This window comes from Argiope bruennichi, chromosome X1, assembly GCF_947563725.1.
Source record: "Argiope bruennichi chromosome X1, qqArgBrue1.1, whole genome shotgun sequence".
NCBI classification, from domain to species: domain Eukaryota; kingdom Metazoa; phylum Arthropoda; class Arachnida; order Araneae; family Araneidae; genus Argiope; species Argiope bruennichi.
In genome coordinates this window covers 98,440,976-98,462,343 of record NC_079162.1, presented here as the reverse complement: position 1 = coordinate 98,462,343, position 21,368 = coordinate 98,440,976, and the positions used below count along the sequence as shown (strand labels likewise).

Genomic DNA, 21,368 nt, shown 5'->3' with positions numbered 1-21,368 from the left:
TGATCGTCCAAAAGAAAACATTTATTCATTTTTTTATGTTTCCTAAATACATTTTATATTAGATTGATTAATTATCATTGAGTTCCCAATGATAAATTTCAAAAGAAAAGTTATATTAATTAATGATACATCGTTACTGAAAGAAACTCAACTCATTTGATATTATTTTCCTTCCTTGGAAAAGTTTAGTAAGTAGAATTACTTTTTTTTCGTGAATTAGCTTACGAAATTAATGCTCATTACATTAAAATGAATGTTTTTATACTTTCTAAATGTATTTTATATTAGTCTGATTAATTATCATTGGATTCACAATCATAAATTTGTAACAAAAAGGATATTAATTAATTATACGCCATTACTGAAAAGAAGATTTATATAATATCATTTTTTTTTCTTTGCAAAAACAAGCAGATTAGTTTGGCTTCCTTAAATAATAATTAGCTTACGAAACTAATGCTCATTATAATAAAAGTTCCTGAATGTTTGATGGCATCTTTTGAAAGACATAATATGGCATCGCGTGCATTATTATTATAATTATTATATATTTGAAATATCTTGATTTGTTCGTATCATCATCCCTATTGTTAAGTTTGAATAGTTAGCATAGCAATCAGGAATTTTATGCAAGCCCATAAAAATACAAATAAAATATTTCTCGCAAAGGAGAAATTATTTTGCACGACAGTGGAAAGTTAAAAAATGGTGCGATCTATTATATATATGGTATTATATTATGGTACTATTAAATGTATTATACCCACTATATCTGTAATAATCTTATCTATAGATAGGCTAATTTTCTTTCCAAATTGATTTGCAAATAATATTCTTTGGATATTATTTGGAAATTAAACCGTTTTCAGTTAATTCTGTATTAAATGTTAGTGTAGATCTAAAAAAATAATTGCTACTTTTTCAGCTTGTATCATAATCATCTCTAGAGAATGTCATAAATTTATACCATGACATTAGAATATTATGCTTTTTATGTTTCATTTTTAAACTCATAATTATGTTCTGAGGATTTCGAAAACATTATTTAATAACATGGTAATGAAAAGAATGTATTGAGATAAGAAATTAATGAATTGATTTTACATTTGTATAGTAATTTCAATAAATTTAATTTAATGCAGTACGAAAGAGGGATAACGCTTTTAGATTAATATACTGGCTGATAAGGACTGTTATTTTATAAATAAAAATATAACATTGTTCGAAAATTTCATTTCAATTATTTCCATGACAAAGAATTTAATTTTGATTCACTGTGTTTTTAAAAATTCAATATGAAACTTTTTTCAATGTTTTTCAATGAAAAGTATTAATTTTGCCTATCTAATATAGCTTATGCTTATTCAAACATTTTAATTTAATAATATTTAATTGTAGAGTATTTAGATAAGTTGCAATTTACCTGGGCAATATGAAAAATAAAACAATTTTCAGCGCTTTAGCTCATCAGCCTAGCTGCAGATTACCTGGATAATCTGATTATTATCAGATTTCCATATTTTAATGATAATATATTGTTACGAATCTATAATATTCGTTACCCTCGCAATATGTTTCTTAGTAAGGATGAGAGATAGACAGATATTCTTAGTAGATAGTGAATGGATGCCAGGTAAAGTATACCTGATCATGGTGACGAATTTGACGATATTGTTTTCAAAAAAGAAAAAGTTCCAGAAAATACAAGAATTTTGGTGATACTTTTACCAGAAATCGAAAATCTGGAATCTCGTAGAGAATTCCTTATGCTATCAGGGTAGAAAAAAAAGCAGAGACATACATACAAGTGGAAATTTTCTCTTTTGAGTGTTGATCGCAGAGGGAACCTTTCAGTCGTTTTACGTTGAGCGTTATTGTGATGTGATGCTTAGTTAGTTATTTGCTACTTTAGGTACAGGTACTATCTTTGTGATCTGTATCTATTTTATGAGCTGCATTTCGCGCTTTCTTGTTTAAAACTGTGTTGTTTTGCTTTTTGGTTTTCTTTTATTATATGCTCATGGGACGATTTCGTAACAATATTCACGAGCATTTCAAATTGAAAATCTATTTATTTAAAAAGAAAGACTAATACTTAATTTTTTTTATTTCACGCTTGTCTCAAGGATTGAGATTGTTTAAATTTTATTCGTCTTTTTTTTATATGATTTGCATTGAAAGAAAGAAAAATGTTCCTTAAAACAGAAACAAAATAGGTAGGGCTGAATTATTAAAAAAATATTTTACTGTGATTGAAAGCTATGAGACAAATAATTCTATTTATTTAATATACCATCAATGAAAAGAGAAAAAATCAAATCTTTCCTGTTTGAACTTTCTAATTTTTCTTAATTAGCAATGAATAGAAGAAACCTGAAATAATCGCGAACGTAATACTTCTGAGCATTCTTTTTGTGTAGACATCATTCAGAACAGAAAATAACAAAAAAAGGGCTATTTTCAAAATCGTTTCCTACCTCATTTCCCCAAAGAGCATTGTGTTTTTCTGAGGAAACAATTCAAGATAAATTAAACAACTATTAATTATTTTTTTCTTACCATTTTTAACATTTGTTTTTGTTTTTTTAACTTTCTTGTGAATGGGAAAGTTAATCGAAAGTAGAAACAAATGAGCTTTTTATTTATACTGCCATAAAAAAGGTTAATGAAGACGGTTGTCCCTTGTTACACATAAACGTACACTTTGGGCAGAAAAAGATACAGTGTAGAGTAGGAAAAGTGGCATAGTAATTTTTCAACGCAGAATGCAATGAAAATAATTCTGAAAAAAATGCTGCAGCTATACGAACACGCATCTAATTAGATACGATATATTTGGACTTGTGATTCCACTCAGGTTTTATTTTTTCTAGGTTGAAGATTACTTTGCCTTGTATCAAGAAGATTTCTATGCGAGTAACTGACTGTGAAAGTTATGATCTTCGTAAAATAAGTTTCACATTTTATAAAAGATGAATTTTAAATTACTTTTTTAATATTAAATAAGACTATTTTTTGATGCGCAATGGGTGCATTTTTAATTGTTATTAAATTTCAATAAGCGTTGATGTATCTGAATGGATAATATGTTTTTCTACTGAAGATATAAACAGATAAATACAGAAATCCGATGCAAAAAAAGTATGTCCGTTAATTTAAGAAAACATCAAAAGCATTCATATAAGATAAATTCTACAAAAGATTTATTTTAAATATAATAAATGTGTTGTGGACTTATAGATTTTTGTTACTTTTTGAAACGATTGTGAATTTTGGAATAAAGAAAAGATTTGAGCAAATTATTCTATATTTTGGAGAAAAGAACATGCAATGTAAAGTATTTTACATGAACGTATGCTTCGCACATTTTTCGTATCTAAGGGAAAAAAATCTATTTATGAAATACCAAAGAAGCCAAAAATTTGTAAAAAGAAAAAAAAAAACCTACGACAGTTAAAGAACTGCAAACGCCATACCCTATTAGAAACAAAAGTTTACAAAAAATGCAACAGAGGAAAAATTTGCATTGATAAAAAATTTTCGAAATTCGATGCCTCCTGACTTGAGAGCAATTTTATCTTTCGATTATAATGAATTTAGTTAAATGAAGATTACACTTTTGTATCGAAACAACAATGATATAATTGTAAAGTTTTCATTTTTACAATTTATCATTGTTCTGTCAGAACGAGATTATATGAAATGAGGACAGTAATGTAAATTATAGTAAAAGAAAATAATAAATATTGCATATAAATTCACTTTCCAAATTACTGCAAAGCATTTCAAGAAATTCTGAATCGGAGAAAAACAATTTGCTTCTCAAAGTAAATAAATGTTATGAAGAAAAACTACTATCTTAGAAATCTAGGAAAAAGCAAAGCTTTCAATTTTACTTAAAATGAAAAAAGACCCAATTCTTCTTCCGAAAAGCTCAATATTTACTTCTAGTTTTATTTTCAGTTTGTGTTCTGGAATGCGCATATTGCTTACTATTTGATTTCAGGCAAAATCGCCCGAAAGCGGCTGGATATTTTCTCCTTCTAGTAAAAAAAAGCAATGCTAAAAATCTAAGAGTTCACATTTTAGACTGGGTACAGTATTCATCATTTAAATTCTATTTGTGAAGTACAGTTAGAAGGCTAGCATGAGCTCAAGTAAGAATCTACGAAAATTTATTGTTTCTGAAAAGGCGTAATTTGAATTATATGATTCAAATAATTCAGTGTAATAAAGTTATAATTTCTCAACCTTTCCTTTTAACTCAGAGTATACCACAGACAATATTTACGTAATAAACATAGTTGCAAATAATTTTATAAACCAAAAGTCTCATTCACTGAATGAGAAAACTTAAAGATACAAACAAATTTTAAAGAGATTTATTTTCTATTAAATTTTCCAATTGGTTTGAATTTTCTTATTATTAAGTATTTATATTTATCCAATTTACCAATTTGTGTATATTCTTCGTGTGTTTTCCTTTTATAGGCTCCAAAAGTTCTATAGGTTTAGACATTAGCTTTTACTCCTAATATGCTAATAATAATACATAGACAATTATCCCGATTCTTCAGCAGTTTTTATTATAATTATATTATAATTAATTTTTATTAAAATTAAAATTATTATAATTATGTGCAAATTTGTTAAAATTCTTCAATGAATTTTAAAAAGAGCATTTTTGACCCTCTGATTAACTTCAAATTTATAGTAGCAGTTTACGAAAGATAGACCAAAAATTTAAAAAGAGATTTGTGAAAAGTATCGAGTAAGTAGATTCTTTGGCAATAAATTTGCCTATGAGCATTGACTAGTTGTTGACTGTTTACGGCATCATTTCAAGATTTCTCCGAAATATTTCTAGAACTCTGCTAAGATAAATAAATATAGAGCCAATCAGACTTACCACGAACAGTAAGAAAATATCCTCAAGCATCTTGAAATTACGATAGGTATATTATTCCAAAGATAGTGAAACTATAGAAAGAGGCACAGTTTCAGTTGATTTTCATTACTTGGAATTGAATGCTACATCTCAGGATGTTTTTTTCATTTACGTCTTGAAATGATGTTCTTAATCTCTAAAGCTCTTAAACTTTGAATTCAATACGAATTTTCAACCAATAAAACAATGACTTATAGATTTCTATTTAAAAAAATGTATCCTTTATTTTTTACAGTTAAGTAATATCCAAACGTGGTATAAAAGCAACTGAAACTTATGCTAAAACTGAAAAAGGTGGAAACATTTTTAACTATTTAAAAGATTAAATTACATGTTTGTAATTTTTCTCCATAATTGTCAACTTCTTGTCTCTTAGTACAATTAAAATTATTAAAACCCAAAATACTGTAATGTTTCAGTCGCTTGAGTAACGTTTATACTGTAACGTTTATATTTATTGAAATGATTTGACGCGCAAATTGTTTCTTTGAAGAATAATTATTTATACATTATTCATCATTAATTGTGAATATATTCATCATTAATTGTGAATATTCTGATGGGTATATATAGGTAGAAAATCGAAAAACTCGGACATTTGAGGAAATATAACTCTACAATAAAAACCATTGAAGAAAACTTACCTGATTGCATTGAGAGACTATACAATTATATACTGGGTCTAAGGACAAATATTAGTTGCAAAATGGAAGCAAATACACGTTAATAACAGATTCAAAAAGAGTCATAAAAAAGAGAGTTTGGCTTAAAAAATTAATTAAAAGTATTTATTTCCTTTTTCCACAATATCCGAAGTAATTGCTCTATCTTAATTTACAAATTTAGTGTTACAGTAGGACAATTAAGTGCCCATTTTTATTACTGAGAAATCATTTAGGTGTCTTTTGACATCTAACTTATGCAAATTTTGTCCCTTTTTTTTCTTTTCTTTTAGATGTTTTGTAACACCTAATATAAATTTTGTCTCTTTTTTTCTTTTCTTTTAGATGTTTTGTAACACCTAATATAAATTTTGTCTCTTTTTTTTCTTCTTTTATATTTAAAGTTTTATTTAATTTATTCTACAATACAAGGATAACGGAACAAGCTAGGGGTTTTTTTTTTTTGTATCTAAAAAGAGAAAATCATTGTGAAACAAACGATATATCTTGCTGTAAATAGATGTGTTTTTTCGAAACTCTCTGTGCACAGAATGCAATTTACATGCAGTATTATTGAATACTGCGTCCTTGTTTGCTAAAAAGGTTTGATATAAATGCTGGAATATTTGGCTGTAATCCTGAATGCTAAGAAAACATTATTATAATTTTTTTTTGAGTTTGAAATATACTTTTGTGATTGGAAAACTAGAAGCAAATTAATCGAAAGTTATCTACTTGAAAAATCTGAATACATTAATTGAAAAACAAGAACAGAAATCATTTACTATTTTTACGAAAATTGCAGCAAATTATTTTCTCCATATCTTAGTGTATATGGAAAAAACAACATGTGTTTGTAAAACTTTGATGTTAAAACAAATTTTAGATGCATTAAGCATTGATCGAAACAGGGAATTAGAAACAAATATTAAAATTTAATCATATTTATAATGTATCTAATTTTTGTTTCGGAATTTTCTTTCTTGTGATATACATTTTGGCTTTATTTCTTTATAATATAGTTCAAGTGCTTTACATTTTTAAGATTTTGTTTTAAAATTTATGTTTTTTATGAAAAAATTCTCTGTTCATCTGTTAAAAACTTAATATACTTGATAATTTATTATTGGAAATATGTTATAATCTTAGGATTAAATTTTTCTTAAAATCCCTGTTAAAGGCCCCCATGCATACAGAATTAAAAATTAGCAATAATTAATCGATTAATTGACATTTAAATTGTAAAAGCTTTAAATAGATATATAGTTTCTAAAAACTATTTAATTTCAGCAGAGATAAACAACTGTACAGAATTCTGTTCCATCAATATGTAAGTGAAAAATAGATTAGAAAATGTCGTGTTACAAATGTGAAATAAGTTAAATTAAATATAAGTATGCAAAAATCTTATAAAAAGTATCCCCCTTGTGATTTAAAAAAATTTCAATGAAAGTTTGCTGGAGTTGATTATATCAAACTATTTTCTTTTACATTGTCACGCGCGTTGTTATTTATATTCATTTCTGTATATATCGCTTCAACAAATCCGGAATCAAACGTATTACCTGATATTGCAAATTAAACTTAGTTATTTTGTTTCTCCTTTTACTAGTTTATATGATAAACAAAATTATATGGAGTCAGAAACTCTTAGTTTTTTTTCCACTCACATGATCAATAATTACTCTTAAATGAATTTTTATCATTTTAAAGCTTAAATACAGAAATAATCGAAAGCTGGTACAAATGGCAAAGGTAATTTTTTCGCATGATTGAAAAGAACAATCTATTTCTTAGACATCGAAAAAAAGACAAGTAAAAAGCATGGTATTATTCTGTTGAAGCAGAATAAAATAGAATAAATAAAAGGAAATATTTGAAATAGTATTCATATTTCAGCTGTCTCTAATCATTTGTTTGATGAGATAAAGTTAGGCTTAGGATACTCAGCTCAGATGATTGGATTTGAATCATGAAAATAAAAAGACTAATTTTGCATCAAGATTGCAAAGCTTAAGATTCAATAACTTTTGCATTTTCAATTCAATTTTCTAAAATTATTCAGCAAATGAATGAAATTTCTGAGCTGATTGTTATGATTTGCAGAGAAACAGAACCTAAGTTAATTTAGCAACAATAAGTTAAAAGTAAATTTTTATGCTTTCGGCACAAATGACTACTAATTTCAGAAGAATAGTTCATAAATTTCCTTTTTTTGTCCTGAGAAAATTTCCAGAGAGTTATCAATATTACGAATTAGATTGCTTAATCAAATCATTGAAAGAATTACAATGATATTTTGAATTTTGTTTAGTATTGTCTCTTCTTCGTTTTTTTCCTAATTGGTGTTCCCTGAAATAAATTTATATGCAATCTCTATTTATTTTAAATGGATTCGGTTTGGTCACTTTTTGCTATAAAAGAATGGATATTTTTTATTGTATATATTAGAATGTTAACATTTTTTTACTAAATATTACTATTAGAAATTTTAAATAGTATAAAAATTTATATATCGTAATTATTCAGCAATAAATTGGCAGATTGAAATACATAATACTTAATTAATTGAAAGCATTTTTCCAATGGGAAAAAATGTCTATCGTGTAGGTTCAGAAATTAGCTCTTTGGTTACGATTAGAGTGGACACCCTCTTTAATCCTGTTTTAAACCCCCTGGGGGGAGACCTCTAAATGAGGATCAGAAGCTTCCGGAATGGTGGTTGGTTCTTGCCACCCTGGAGGATACATGAAAAGGTGGAGGTCTGGCTCCTCCCATCGATGACGGGATCTACTTCCTTAGGGATGTGTGGTACCGTGGCCGGTGATGGCCCTTAGTACTCAATCACAGTTCCCGCCAGTATTGCTGTAACGGCGGTCCGCTCATTCAGTTTTATTATCCGTTTGCCTTCGGGCGGGTCAGAGAGTCAGTGATATGACTTACTCCTATTTTAAAATGTTTTTTTAATTGAACATATATTTGTTTCAATATGTTAATGAGATACTTACTTTTTTTCCCTTAAATCTACACCAATCCAGCTTACCCGAAAAAGGAGTAAGGCTTGCGAGAAAAAGGAACCAATCCACCAGTAAAGAAGAAATTATCTAAACCTCTGTCCAGAGCCAGCCAGGCATTGAGAGTACTAAAATATTTACTGTAGCATGTATTTTTAAACATACTTTGAGATTTTACGTTTTTCAAATTTTTTTTTCAATAATAGAAATTGTCTTCATTGCCAAAAAATAATAATAATGATGATTTTGGCCAAGAATGCCAGATTTTTTTACTTATTCGAATCTGTAATTATTGAACTTATTAAGGATAGACTCACTATCCTTCCAAAAATTTTTAGGACTAAGAAATCACGTCGGTATTATTATGTGGGTCGTGTTATGATAGAATATAGGACATTCTTGAGCTTCAGGTGTGACTATAGCCCTATTTCACATATTCGAAAACATTCAAAATACAAATTCAAAAATTACAAAGAGTTAAATTCAGATATAATTTCTAATTATTTGTATAATATACATCTGAATCTAGCTAAAGTGAGCATGGTAATGAGAAATCGCTTCACACTGTATGCATTAATTACCGGACGAAATTATGCAAGTTCAAACATCTCTCTAAATTATATCTATGTGTATAGCTAGTGGTATGCTGCCTTTTTTAAACTGTCAACTTCACTTATCGTATATCAAGAACATGTAAGTTTCTACATTTGATTTTGTAAATAAGAACAAAATTAAAAGCTATGAAAATGCTACATTTATAGAGAGCATAATACGGGATTTTCTCTCGGACTGGCAACTAATCGCAATTTTTTCGTTGTGTTTGAAGAATCCATATTATTAAAAATAACGGATTTAGCGCCATGTTTAAGCTGGAAGTTGAAGTGAGTAACAAGGTATTTGGATGCAAGATGTATTTTTTCATTGTGGCCTTCATGAATTAAATGTGACACTAGAAACAGAACGAACATTAATTGGTTATTTTTGCCAATGTTGGTTTGCCAATTAATTGGCAAAAATAACCAATTAATGTCTGTGTCAATTTCGAACCATTTTGTGTTTGTCTCAGTATCTGACTTACTACTGTGGTGGCCTGATCATTCATTCTTTTCCGATATCCTTGTAAAGACAAAAATAGCTCTGTTTGTGGGTCTTTTACCCACAAACAGAGCTACCCACCGTATAAAAAAATACTTTTTTCAGTAACCAAGAACATATTCCTCAAACTTTTATATCGAATGAAATGCTAATATAAGAATAAATGGAAAGTTTTCTAAAGAAAAATCCTTAAAATGGTTGCAATAACTAAACTTTTTCTACCTCTTTGCAGCTCTCCATCTACACAGATATCTTCTATAACTTGTCTAGATTCTGACACTACAGAATCATATACTCGCAGTTGCGCAGAATTAAAGCAACGTGAGCTGTGGTCATCAATGCATTTGACCCCTTTCTGTAATTTCCTGAAAGAAAATGATGCTCTATTTTATTACTAAAAACAGAAATCGAACAGGCACAATTTACTAGCAAAAATGGTGTAAGATTATACTTGTAGAATTAAAATATCGTAGATTCTGATATTTAGAATGGATTATGTTAACACTAAAAACAATTTTAAAATTATATCGTTCCTCTTTACATTAGATTATTAACAATTTTAGAAATTTCCGTAAATGTCATCTCTCAACATATTAGAATTGCATTTTTATTCCTTGAAATGTAATTATTTTAGAACGTTACGTTTGTTTCCTTTTTAAAAAATGAAATTAATATTAGCACTGGTCAATGAAATAAGGATCTACATTTTATCAACGAATTATTAATTTGTAACTTAATTAACGAGTCCCAAAGAAAAATGTTTTTTTCTTTGACAGATGGACAAAATGTTATAAAATTCAGCTTTAGAAGTTAAAGAAAAAGTATCATCTGAATGAATTTTTCCAGCTTACCTGCATACTAATTGGAGCTCCTGTTTCGATGTGGCGAGGGCCAAGTCGTCACTTTCTGATACTGACTGCAGAACTACCAAGCAGCGTTCCAATTCGCTTGTTGAACAGCTTTCAGTACCAACTATCGCTGTAACGAAAAAAAAAGATAAAGAATTTTTAAGATATTTTTGTTTTTGTTTTACTGATATGAAATGGAACAAACGTTGGCCAGGATTCGTAACATATTGCATTGTAATAGCACTTTGCAAATTGAATTGTACTTAAAGTAAATTGTAAAAGAAGCACAAGAAAAATATTTTGAGCGAAAAACAATAAGGTCAACAACCTGCATAAGATATCTTAAACCTTCTGCAGTGGCGTTATTTTTTTTTTTTGTCTTTTCACGATATTTTATTTTATAAAGTGACATAAACACAAATATTTTGTCTCTGTAGGGACCTCTTAGATTGATGCTTGGGGGCCTCTATACGCCCCCTTGTGTCTCGAATACTAAGCCTCAAACCTATTGTTAATACAGGGTGTTCCATAAGATATGCAGTGTCTAATTTTTACAGATTCAGATATAACACATCGAGGCGAGTACTTTGATGTATAACATATGGGGTCCCCGAATTTAGCATCATAGTCTAACTACACGAAGAAGGTTAATTACGAATCCGACGGTTTGTACTCTAAATTACGATGCCTACGACGACTGCACATCATGGAAGCTTCCCTAGGGGGACTATGCAAATTTGTGGCAACCAATGAGAAGAAAAGCGCGTCTGTAAGTGAATATGAAATTCTTATGCTGCTCTGTTCCCTTACAAAATTCAAATCAGTCACCATTGGCCTATTCGGATGGTTTAAGGTGGTTTGATTTTGCAATCACGATGATTAATAAGGTTGAATGGGGCGAAATTGATTTTAATCGGATCTGGAGACGAGGTGCATTTCCACCTCCAAGAATATGTTAACAAACAGATCTGGAGATTCTGGGTGACTGAAAATCTCCATCATGCAATAGTTCGGCCACTGCACCACTTAGGCTCACAGTTTGGTGTGCGTTATCTGCCAAAGAAGTCATTGGTCCAATTTTTTTAAAAATCCCAAATGTCACAGGTGAAGCTTATTTGATGTGTTGAATGACGGTGTCATTTCATTCTTGCATGACGTAAACAAAATAAATGATTATTGGTTTATGTAAGATGGTGCTAGACCTCACCACAGTCAGCGAAACTTAGATCTCTAAGCGGAATATTTTTATGATAGAGTGATCGGGTTGGATTCTGTTATGAGAACAGGCAATAGTGGCCACCTTACTAGCCGAATCTTAACCCATGAGACTTCTTTTTGTATGGGAACGTCTGAAAAACATAGTGTATCTCACACAGCCCTCAACATTGGATGACTTGAAAGCAGCAATTAAAACCGAGTGCCAGGAAATTGGAACAGACGTTTTGCACAAAGCAGTTGCGAACTTCTACCCCAGATTTCACCATGACATTTGTTCAAACGGCTGACATTTCAAAAATCTGTTATATTGAAAGTTCTCAATAAAAATTGATTTTCACGAATTGATTATCATTGATTTCTTGAAGTTTTCATGGCACAAGCTTCACACCTTAATTACACTATGACGCTATATTCTGGGACCCCACATGTTATACATGAACATACTCGTCAGAACGTGTTCTATCCAAACACGTAAAAGTTAGACGCTGCATACTTGTAGGACACCCTGTAGTACTTATACTATCGAGTAGTACTTTCTAGAGATCCGATAATAAGGTTTGCAAGTAGTCTGATTCATTAACTAATGAAAGAGCTGGCCGAGAGATAGTTGAGATAAAGAAAGAGGCAAAGAAGAGAAGTTTCCAAAAATTACCCAAATTAACCATATAGGGTAACTTTATTATTAAGTTTGAGATGATTATTCGTTATCATTAACTATATATAATATTCAATCAATCAGTACACATTTTTGTAGGTCTGCTAAGCCTAACATGTTGAATGAAGCAAATTTGACACACCATAAAACATCAATCTAAACTATTTGCAAACATTTTTATCAATTTGTCTGGAGGCGGTGTTCAGATCTACGAATGCTATAGACAATTGTTTTGCCTATATACTAGCGTAATTAGAACTGATTCTTACAAAAGATGGAATGTCATTCGTAGTTTAATGTGCACATAAACAATGATGAAACGAAGTATTAAGCTGGTTTTTAAGAAATGCATGAAGAAACATTTTAAATTTAAGACAAGAGAATCTAAGAGAAGATCCTGATACAATATTATTTGTAATTAATATTATGTGTACTTAGATATCGAAGAAGTAAGGCATTAAATCAGTTTATTAAATACGAAATAAGTAAAGAGAAAGCATTCTAATCGTCAAAGAATTGGAACTCAAGATTTTGGCGAATCTCCATTTTTCAGACCCTGAGTACATAAAATAATTTTTGGAACTTCGTAACTTTGAACCATGGCCTTATCATATAATTTGATATCATTTTATCATATAATTTGAACCATGGAATCCCGTAAGTTTGTAACCATGGAGCTACACTTTGTAACTTTGTAACCATGGAGCTACACTTTGTAACTTTGTAACCATGGAGCTACACTTTGTAACTTTGTAACCATGGAGCTACACTTTGTAACTTTGTAACCATGGAGCTACACTTTGTAACTTTGGAACTTTTGTAACTTTGTTTGTCTGTCTGTGAACACGATAACTCAATACCGTTTTGAGGTAGACGTTTGAAATTTGGTATGTGATTGTCATTGCAAAATTGTAGATTTTTGTTCATTTTTCAACGAAATCTCTTATGAGGAAGTTTGTCTATTAGAATCTAAATGAGCATCATAACCACAAACACACAAAGCTAGACATATAAAATTAGATATGTAGCTTTATCATCTGAAGTATAGATTTTAACAAATTTAGAACCAAATCCGGCAAAAAATCCGTTGTATGTCGGTCCATACCTTCGCATACATGCAAATATAATAATTCAAAAACGAAATGGCCTTCTGTAAGTAACGGAAATTTGGTATATGATCTTCTAATTGAAACTGCAGCTCTGGGCGGGATTTTGAATATAAAATATTGAGAACTCGCTGCGTTCACAGCCTTAAAACCACAATTTTTATTATGGGGAAGGAGCAAGATAACACCTTTGTCTGGGAGTCCGCTGATTGAAAATGCATTTTAATTCCTGAAGAGAATTTTACTAAAGATACTGAGGCAAAGTTGTCATTTATAATTACTACTATATGTGCATACACATCTATTAAGTATCTATAAGTATATTATGAAGCAGAAATTTTAATCATGCATTTTTATTTGTGTTCAACGAATTGTTTCCGAAACCTGAATATCTTTGCATCAATCTTAAATATCATGGATTCTTACTTATTTTCATTCTAAATGTCTGCGTAAGTTTTACTATTCTGTTATGAAGGTATTTTATATTATATATTTTAAATGACTTATTACTGTATTCTAATAATTTGAAAAGAGATAATAGAATAGACGTCAGAGAATTCAGTTGACATTATCTTGAAAGTAAATTCAATTCCTCCGAATACTAACAACGAAGTGAAATCTTTTCCATTCTTTGAAACCCATAGGTTCATAAATAGGTCTCTCAGAAAAGTCTGGAAACTTCTTGAAATCCTTTCTAAAATAAGTATTTAATGTATTTAATCCACTTATTTGATCCTGGAGGAATATCGAGGCGTTGACTGGAATTGAGAATTTGGTAAACAATTCTAGAAAGCTGACTATTCGAAAAGAACTATTTTCATTCAAAATCAAAATAATTCTTATTATCCAGCAACTATTTCGAAATGTTGTTTTCGTGAAACCGATATCTGTCAGTCCATATCAATTATGAAAATATAGTTATTTTGCATTTAAATTTGAGATAAGTTTCTCAATAAGTATATTATGTATTAGTTTATTATACGTTTCAAAGTTTTAAATATTGTGGATGAAGGCATTTAATTTTTTGCATTGTATTTAACTTAGCAATATACATTCTTAGATTTTCAATCATCGCAGAATTTTCTGTATTATTCAAACGTTTAATTTCTTGGTTATTTTTTATTTATTTCAATGATGAGGAAATACTTTTTCAGAGGAGAAAAAATAATGGTTTTGTGCATGTTAGAGAAATTAAGGTGTCTAACACTACTTTAAAGAGAAAGAAATGCTTCATTGAATAATATTTTCTATTTTTTTAATAATTAAAAGTATAATGGGAAAGAAGAGTTATATGAAAAATTTGTAATTTTGCAATATCGAAACTTGGTACATGCTTCAAATGGCCCTTTTCTTACTTAAACATATGCCATCATACATTATTTATATTTGCAAATAGTTAGGTGACTTTAGCTGTGAGGGGAGATATTACACAGTATCTCTGCACTATGAAATATAAATATATAGCAATTATTATTTTCAATATTTTTGGTATTAATAAGATTTTTATGACTGAAAATATTTCAATCAGAAATGTTTGAACCTTTCTGTTGCGTAAATTTTCTTTTTATTAACCACAATAAAAACCCTCTTAAAAGAGGAACCCAAATTATTATTTCTATGACATTTTTATTTAAAATAAAAATACATTTTTTCTGAAGTTTTTCTATCATATTCCTTTGTGAAGTTATCATTATATCTTAAATCACGAGAACAATTTCTTTTCGAGAAATATGAAGAGGTTGAATGATTGCTTTTCGCTTATTTTCCAAGATGAGATGATTCATTTAATGTGTTTTAGTTGTAAAATGCTTCAAAGGGTTTCAGTACCATATAAAATTCTCTGAACTTCAGATTTGTGCTAACTAAATCATATCAATGAATCAACGATGAAGTGACTCTTATTGCATGAAATTTCCCATACATATACTGTGCTTCCCTGAAAGGGGTCCCAATTAAACCAGCGGGAGTGATTTCCTCAAAATTTTCTCTCATGAACTCTAAGAAAGGTGTCATCACCCCCTCCCCCGGCATAAAATTGTGGACCTTCAGTAAGGCCACTATGCTTTACACGGAATTGGTGAATAATAGCTATGAAATATTCCTCTTTGATGTGAAGGCAAATTTTTTTGGGGTTAATTCTTGGCATGTGGTTAACAACATCAAAAAAAAATCGAATTTTTGTTTTGCATTATATTTGGGTTTTTTTCTAACGGACTATAACCACAATTTGACCCAAGACTACAAATATAGTCACAAAATCATATACAAAGTTTATATATTTAACTCATTGTGTTTCTGAGTTATCGTGAGTACATGCCCTACAGAAGACTAATCCCTTGACAGATTTGGTTCCAAATTTAATAGGTATCTACACTTCAAATGTTAAATCTGTGCATCAAGTTTTATTTATCTAATTCTTTTAATTTTGCTGTTATCGTAAAAACTTGTATTCAGATAGCTAGAAAGACAGACCTCTTTTGAATGTATTTCGCACAGAATTTGATAGAATTCTATAAATTTTGTGTAAATAAATTTAATATTTCTTACTCAAAGTGATTTTGAGTTGTAGAATCCTCAGACAGAGAAACATAATACCAGAAGTGCATTTCTGAGACTGAAGAAGATCTGAAACTTGGAAATTTGTCAAGATCTCGAATTTGAATTTTTTTACTGTTGCAATATTTTCCCTGTACTTTGCACTCGAGAAAGTAAAAAGGAGCCGTAGTATGAATTTTCATGAAGCTGGCAATAAACCCCCTATCTTTAGAATAAGCAATCGTTAAGATCGTGCACGATATAGGTACCAAACGTATTGCTGAATATACAATTTGAGTACTACTGTAACACTCACTCAGATTTGTAACTACGGACATTTTGTGCCAAATTTTTGATCCAATAATATGCAAGTCATTCAAGAGCCATTTGAGCACAGAAATCAGCGACTATATTAAAATGAAATAAAAATGAATCAGAAACGAAACTTTGTGATTCTTAGCTTGGAAGATGTCGTTACTTGGCCGAAGGGTTGAGAGAATAAAATAGCCGTAGTATGAATTTTCATGAAGTTGGCAATAAACCCCCTATCTTTAGAATAAGCAATCGTTAAGATCGTGCACGATATAGGTACCAAACGTATTGCTGAATATACAATTTGAGTACTACTGTAACACTCACTCAGATTTGTAACTACGGACATTTTGTGCCAAATTTTTGATCCAATAATATGCAAGTCATTCAAGAGCCATTTGAGCACAGAAATCAGCGACTATATTAAAATGAAATAAAAAGGAATCAGAAACGAAACTTTGTGATTCTTAGCTTGGAAGATGTCGTTACTTGGCCGAAGGGTTGAGAGAATAAAATAGTAGACAGCAGTGTTGCCAATCTAAAAGCAAGTTATGTAGAGCTGATTTGTATAGAACTCTGTTGATGGACATGAGATATGAGGAAAGAAATAATCTCACAGGAAATTCAGAAAAATTCAGACCGAAAATAAAGGAAAATTTAGAGCTTTCTACAATATTCCAGAAGAAAGCAGTATGACTACATTTGAATAAATGCAAGTTTTTACGCATGAATATATGAGAAATAAATATGAAATTTTTATATGAATAAATGTACGTTCTGCATGGAAAATAAGACATTTCCTGAAAATAAACCCTAGGCTGTCTTTTGGAGTAAACATTATCAAAAGACCTAGTTTTAATTTCAAGGAAATATGGTAAGAAATGACGATTCATCTGCTGAAAATTATGAGCCTAGAATCGAAAATTACCTTAACTTTATTTCCATTTGACAATATTTTTTTTTACACAAACTCCAAATTTATAATCGTTAAAGAACTTTTCAAGATTCAGTACTCACTTATGATCATTGTGGCAGAAAGCGACAAAATATTTTTTTCAATCACATCAGAAGTGAAACAGAAAATAGCCGGCGATCGGTAGAAACCAAAAATCAGCAAATTAACAGGTGAATACTTATTTTAATACAATGATAATTTATTTTACTAAAATTACTTATTAATATGATAAAAGAGTTCGTGAGTGCTAGGAGACTGTAACAAAAAAGGACCTATAAAAGAATATAATTTAAACACAGAGGTATTTGGTGAAAAAAAGTTATCAAATGCATATATGCTATAGTAATATATTTTTAATTGCTGATCATTAAAACGCAGTTTCAGTTAGGACACATTTTAATCATCAATTCTAACTACTGCATCAGTATTCTATACTGCCAATATCAGCATAAGTTTAGTGCAAGCAATGACTAATACACACAAAAATTAAAATATTTTACTTAAAAATACTGAATCTGTAAAATGTTCACTTGTGGTAGATGCCTCTCGAGTGAAACAAGCTCCATATTACTAACTATAACATATGTAAGCTCTTAAAGGAAAAGATTTATTTTAGCGTGTCTGTGTTGTTCTTGGCACAATGCCTTAAACTAAAAATTACAACTTTTAGGGACTGAATATTTATGGCGAAGGAAAAGTTAGGAAGGAATGAAATTTATTTTCTTAGAAATACTAAAAGACAAGATAAAATGCATATTTTATATATATTTCAAAGAATTCTATTATGTAGTTAGCCAAGAATATATATTACAGAGACACAAATAATACTAATTTGGAATTATTTCATTCCTGAATAGCAGAATGAGGCAAATGAAAGCAGAAAATTCACAAGAAAAAATAAAACAAACAGTCTTTTGTTTTTTGCTATATAGATATTAATTCCATGTGCTCTGAGCGCTGTATCATTTCATATATTAAACAGAAGAAAATCAATGATGTTTTCACAATTAAGGACTTCTGATATATGATTCAGATATCTGAATATCTGGTTTTTTCTTAAGGCAAAAATATATTAAATGAAATTAAAAGTTTTCTCCTAAAATTAATTTAATCATTGAAAAAAATTAAATTTAACATTAAACAATTAATATTTCAATGAATGCTTTGGATGTCTAGACCGTAATCTGTTTATTATTTGTCTTAATAAAAATATAAAATCGAAATTTTTTCACAAAATAATTTTTAATTTTTTTTTTTACAATTTATTAAATGCTTGTGTTTTTGGATTTAAACTCTATTTCGTCCATATTAGCACGATAAATTCGAAACTTCGATTGATTTCATTTTGCATGTTTAGCAAAGTAATTTTTGAAATAATCAACTTCTACTTTCTCTAGTTCTTTTGGAAACATATGGAAATTACGACTCATTATTATATGCTTAAAATATTCACAACAGTCTTTTCGATTCAGTTTCAAATGTAAGGCCAGAGGCCTTGCGACATTTTAATTTATCTTTGAATGAATGAAAAATAAATTCTAAATTCCACAAATAGTTTCAGAATATTGAGTTATAAATAGTTTCTTCAATTTCTATTTCACTTCGAAGCATTCTAAGTAGACTAGACAATTAACAAATGTTCGGGTATAAGCCAGAACTATATATAATTTAAGTGATAGTCAGGTTCTGGAAATTTCGTGTTCTGTACCATTTTTTAATCTTTAGGACTATAAAAATATTCTAGAACACAGGATAATAATTAAAAAATTTCATCTGTATTACAGATCCGATGATTCTGGATATTTCTGGATTAATCAGGTAATTAAGTAAATCTCTTCAATAATAGATGAATATAAGAAAGGAGGTGAATTTTCCGGAATAATTCACATTAAAATCGTGATACTAGAGGATAAAGCCAAAGCTTAATGGGCTTAATATGATTTATGTGGGCTTTTAAATAAAATAGGAATACGGTAACAATTCAATATTATCTAATAAATAAATGTTTGTGTGATATTCTTTGTTGTCAAACAATAATTTCTCTTGCAAGTTCAAAGTTTAAGACGAGCTTTAGTGTGCTCAGCCTTTAAACTGCTTTAAATTATTATAAATTTGTTGAAAAATTAAATATTATCGATTTATAAACATTTTCTATTAGCTTCTGTTTCTATGCATTTTATTTTCAACAATTTGTAAATATAGAGTTGTGTGAAATTAAATTTCTCCAACTCAGAGAGCAGTGGAGCGTGTTCTGTTACCTCAAATGACCCAAAAATTGACTATAAGTTCTTCAGAATGATGTAATCTCTCTATATATATTTATATATTATATCTCTCTATAAAATTTATAAAATTTCTCCGATAGATGGCGCAGTGCAAGAGGAAATTTGCAAAAATGCAACTAAATATCTTTAATCATATAGCACAAGCGTTTTCGCAATTGATTCAAATGACTAGAAAGAAAACAGAGAACGGCGCACTCTGCAAAGTCTTTAAAACATCTCTAGCTCTTAACTTTTTAAAGTGATGACTTCTTCAGGAAAGTAAAACTGCTCCGTTATTGGAAAATACTTCATGATATGCTGACTTTATGTTAGTGTTATGATCCCAGAAATTCTACTAAATGTATATATTCAGAACTCAATACTCATGTGAAAGATGCACCTCGCCATAGAGTTAGTGTTGCTGAACGTTTGTTACAACGAATACCTTAGGATGAAAGGGTGATCTGCCGTTATTTCGAAACACTATGGCCTCCTCTCTCGCCTAATTTCACTCCATATGACATTTGGCTATAACGTTTCTTGAAATACCAGATATATCACAAAAACCCTATATCTCATTTAAAAAAAAAGACAATAGCATCATTTGAAAGAATTTTTGATCATATTTTGCATAATTTTACTACATAATTACCCTTTACAGCCCTTTGTGTTGGCGAATTTTAATTTGAAATATCCTTTATTTTGGAGTAAAGGAGGACTCTATGACATTCAGGTGAGGTCATATTGTTGAAAATTTCATGTTCTGATACAGACTAATAAAAAATTACAACTTTAATACACACTTGATGACTTAAATTGCGTTCAAATCAATTGGTGAATGTTGCTTTAAAATTTGTAGAATAATCAATGACTGAAAAAAAAACAAATAATAAAACCATCGTAATGGGCTCTCTTAAAGTAGAACTAAAATAATCACATTTCATTGAAGTACTCGAGAATAAAGCCGTAGCTTAACGGAATAGATAAAGTTTAAGCCTTGCAAGGACTTTAAAAAAATCTAGAGAGAAAGAGGGAAACGTCGCTGTACAATCTAATCGACAAATAGCTGCTTGGTATTCTTTACCGTCCAGTTTAATTGCTCTGTTGAAAATTCATGAGGACTTCAACATAGAAAAAATTCATTAAGGTTTTAAGAAACTAAGCAAGATTTGAGTCATCTTTTAATATAAGCTAAAAGATTACGAATATATTTCAAAATCGATTATTAGGTATGAATGTTTTTTTTTAATTCTAAATGCCAATGAAAATAAATTTTTCATCTGAGGTAATCAGATTTCTTTTAAAAAGTAATCTTAATCACCATTTGGTATGAAGTGAAGTACGAAACTATGATCGTCGTAAATGTAAACGAGTAAGTATTCTATTCACTCCCCAGACGAAAATAACTGGTCTCTTTGAATTTATCTATTAAAATCGTTTATTTCTAAGTTTTGTCTTTCGTCTCAAGTGGGCGATTTTTCGTTAAAATACTTAATCCTGACAAACTATATAGCGAGGAATAAGATTTTGACTCAGACGAATTTGTTACTCTACGAAAAGGTTTAGAACACAATTTCGTAAGCGTAAAAGACACCCCGAAGGGATGGTAAATAGTTTATTCCGTTTTAAAAGCATTTCTTTAGAATTGCCGCATTGCACAGAGAAAATCTAATAAAATTATTTACGCCTGGATAAAAGAGTTAATAATTTTTAAGAATTTGAGACAGAAAGAGTTATAAGATAAATTGATTTCTTC

At 29.5% G+C, this 21,368-nt stretch overlaps 1 protein-coding gene across 1 annotated transcript in view; it reads right to left on the bottom strand.

The window, feature by feature from the left end:
* The window catches only part of LOC129959483 (uncharacterized), a 52,219-nt gene that overhangs the window by 11,808 nt on the left and 19,043 nt on the right, over positions 1–21,368 (bottom strand). The window contains exons 2-3 of the mRNA XM_056072335.1: positions 10,571–10,697; positions 9,942–10,084 (exon numbers count right to left, since the gene is read on the bottom strand). Of these exons, the coding sequence (XP_055928310.1) occupies positions 9,942–10,084; positions 10,571–10,697 (270 nt within the window). The remainder of the gene's footprint in view (positions 1–9,941; positions 10,085–10,570; positions 10,698–21,368) is intronic.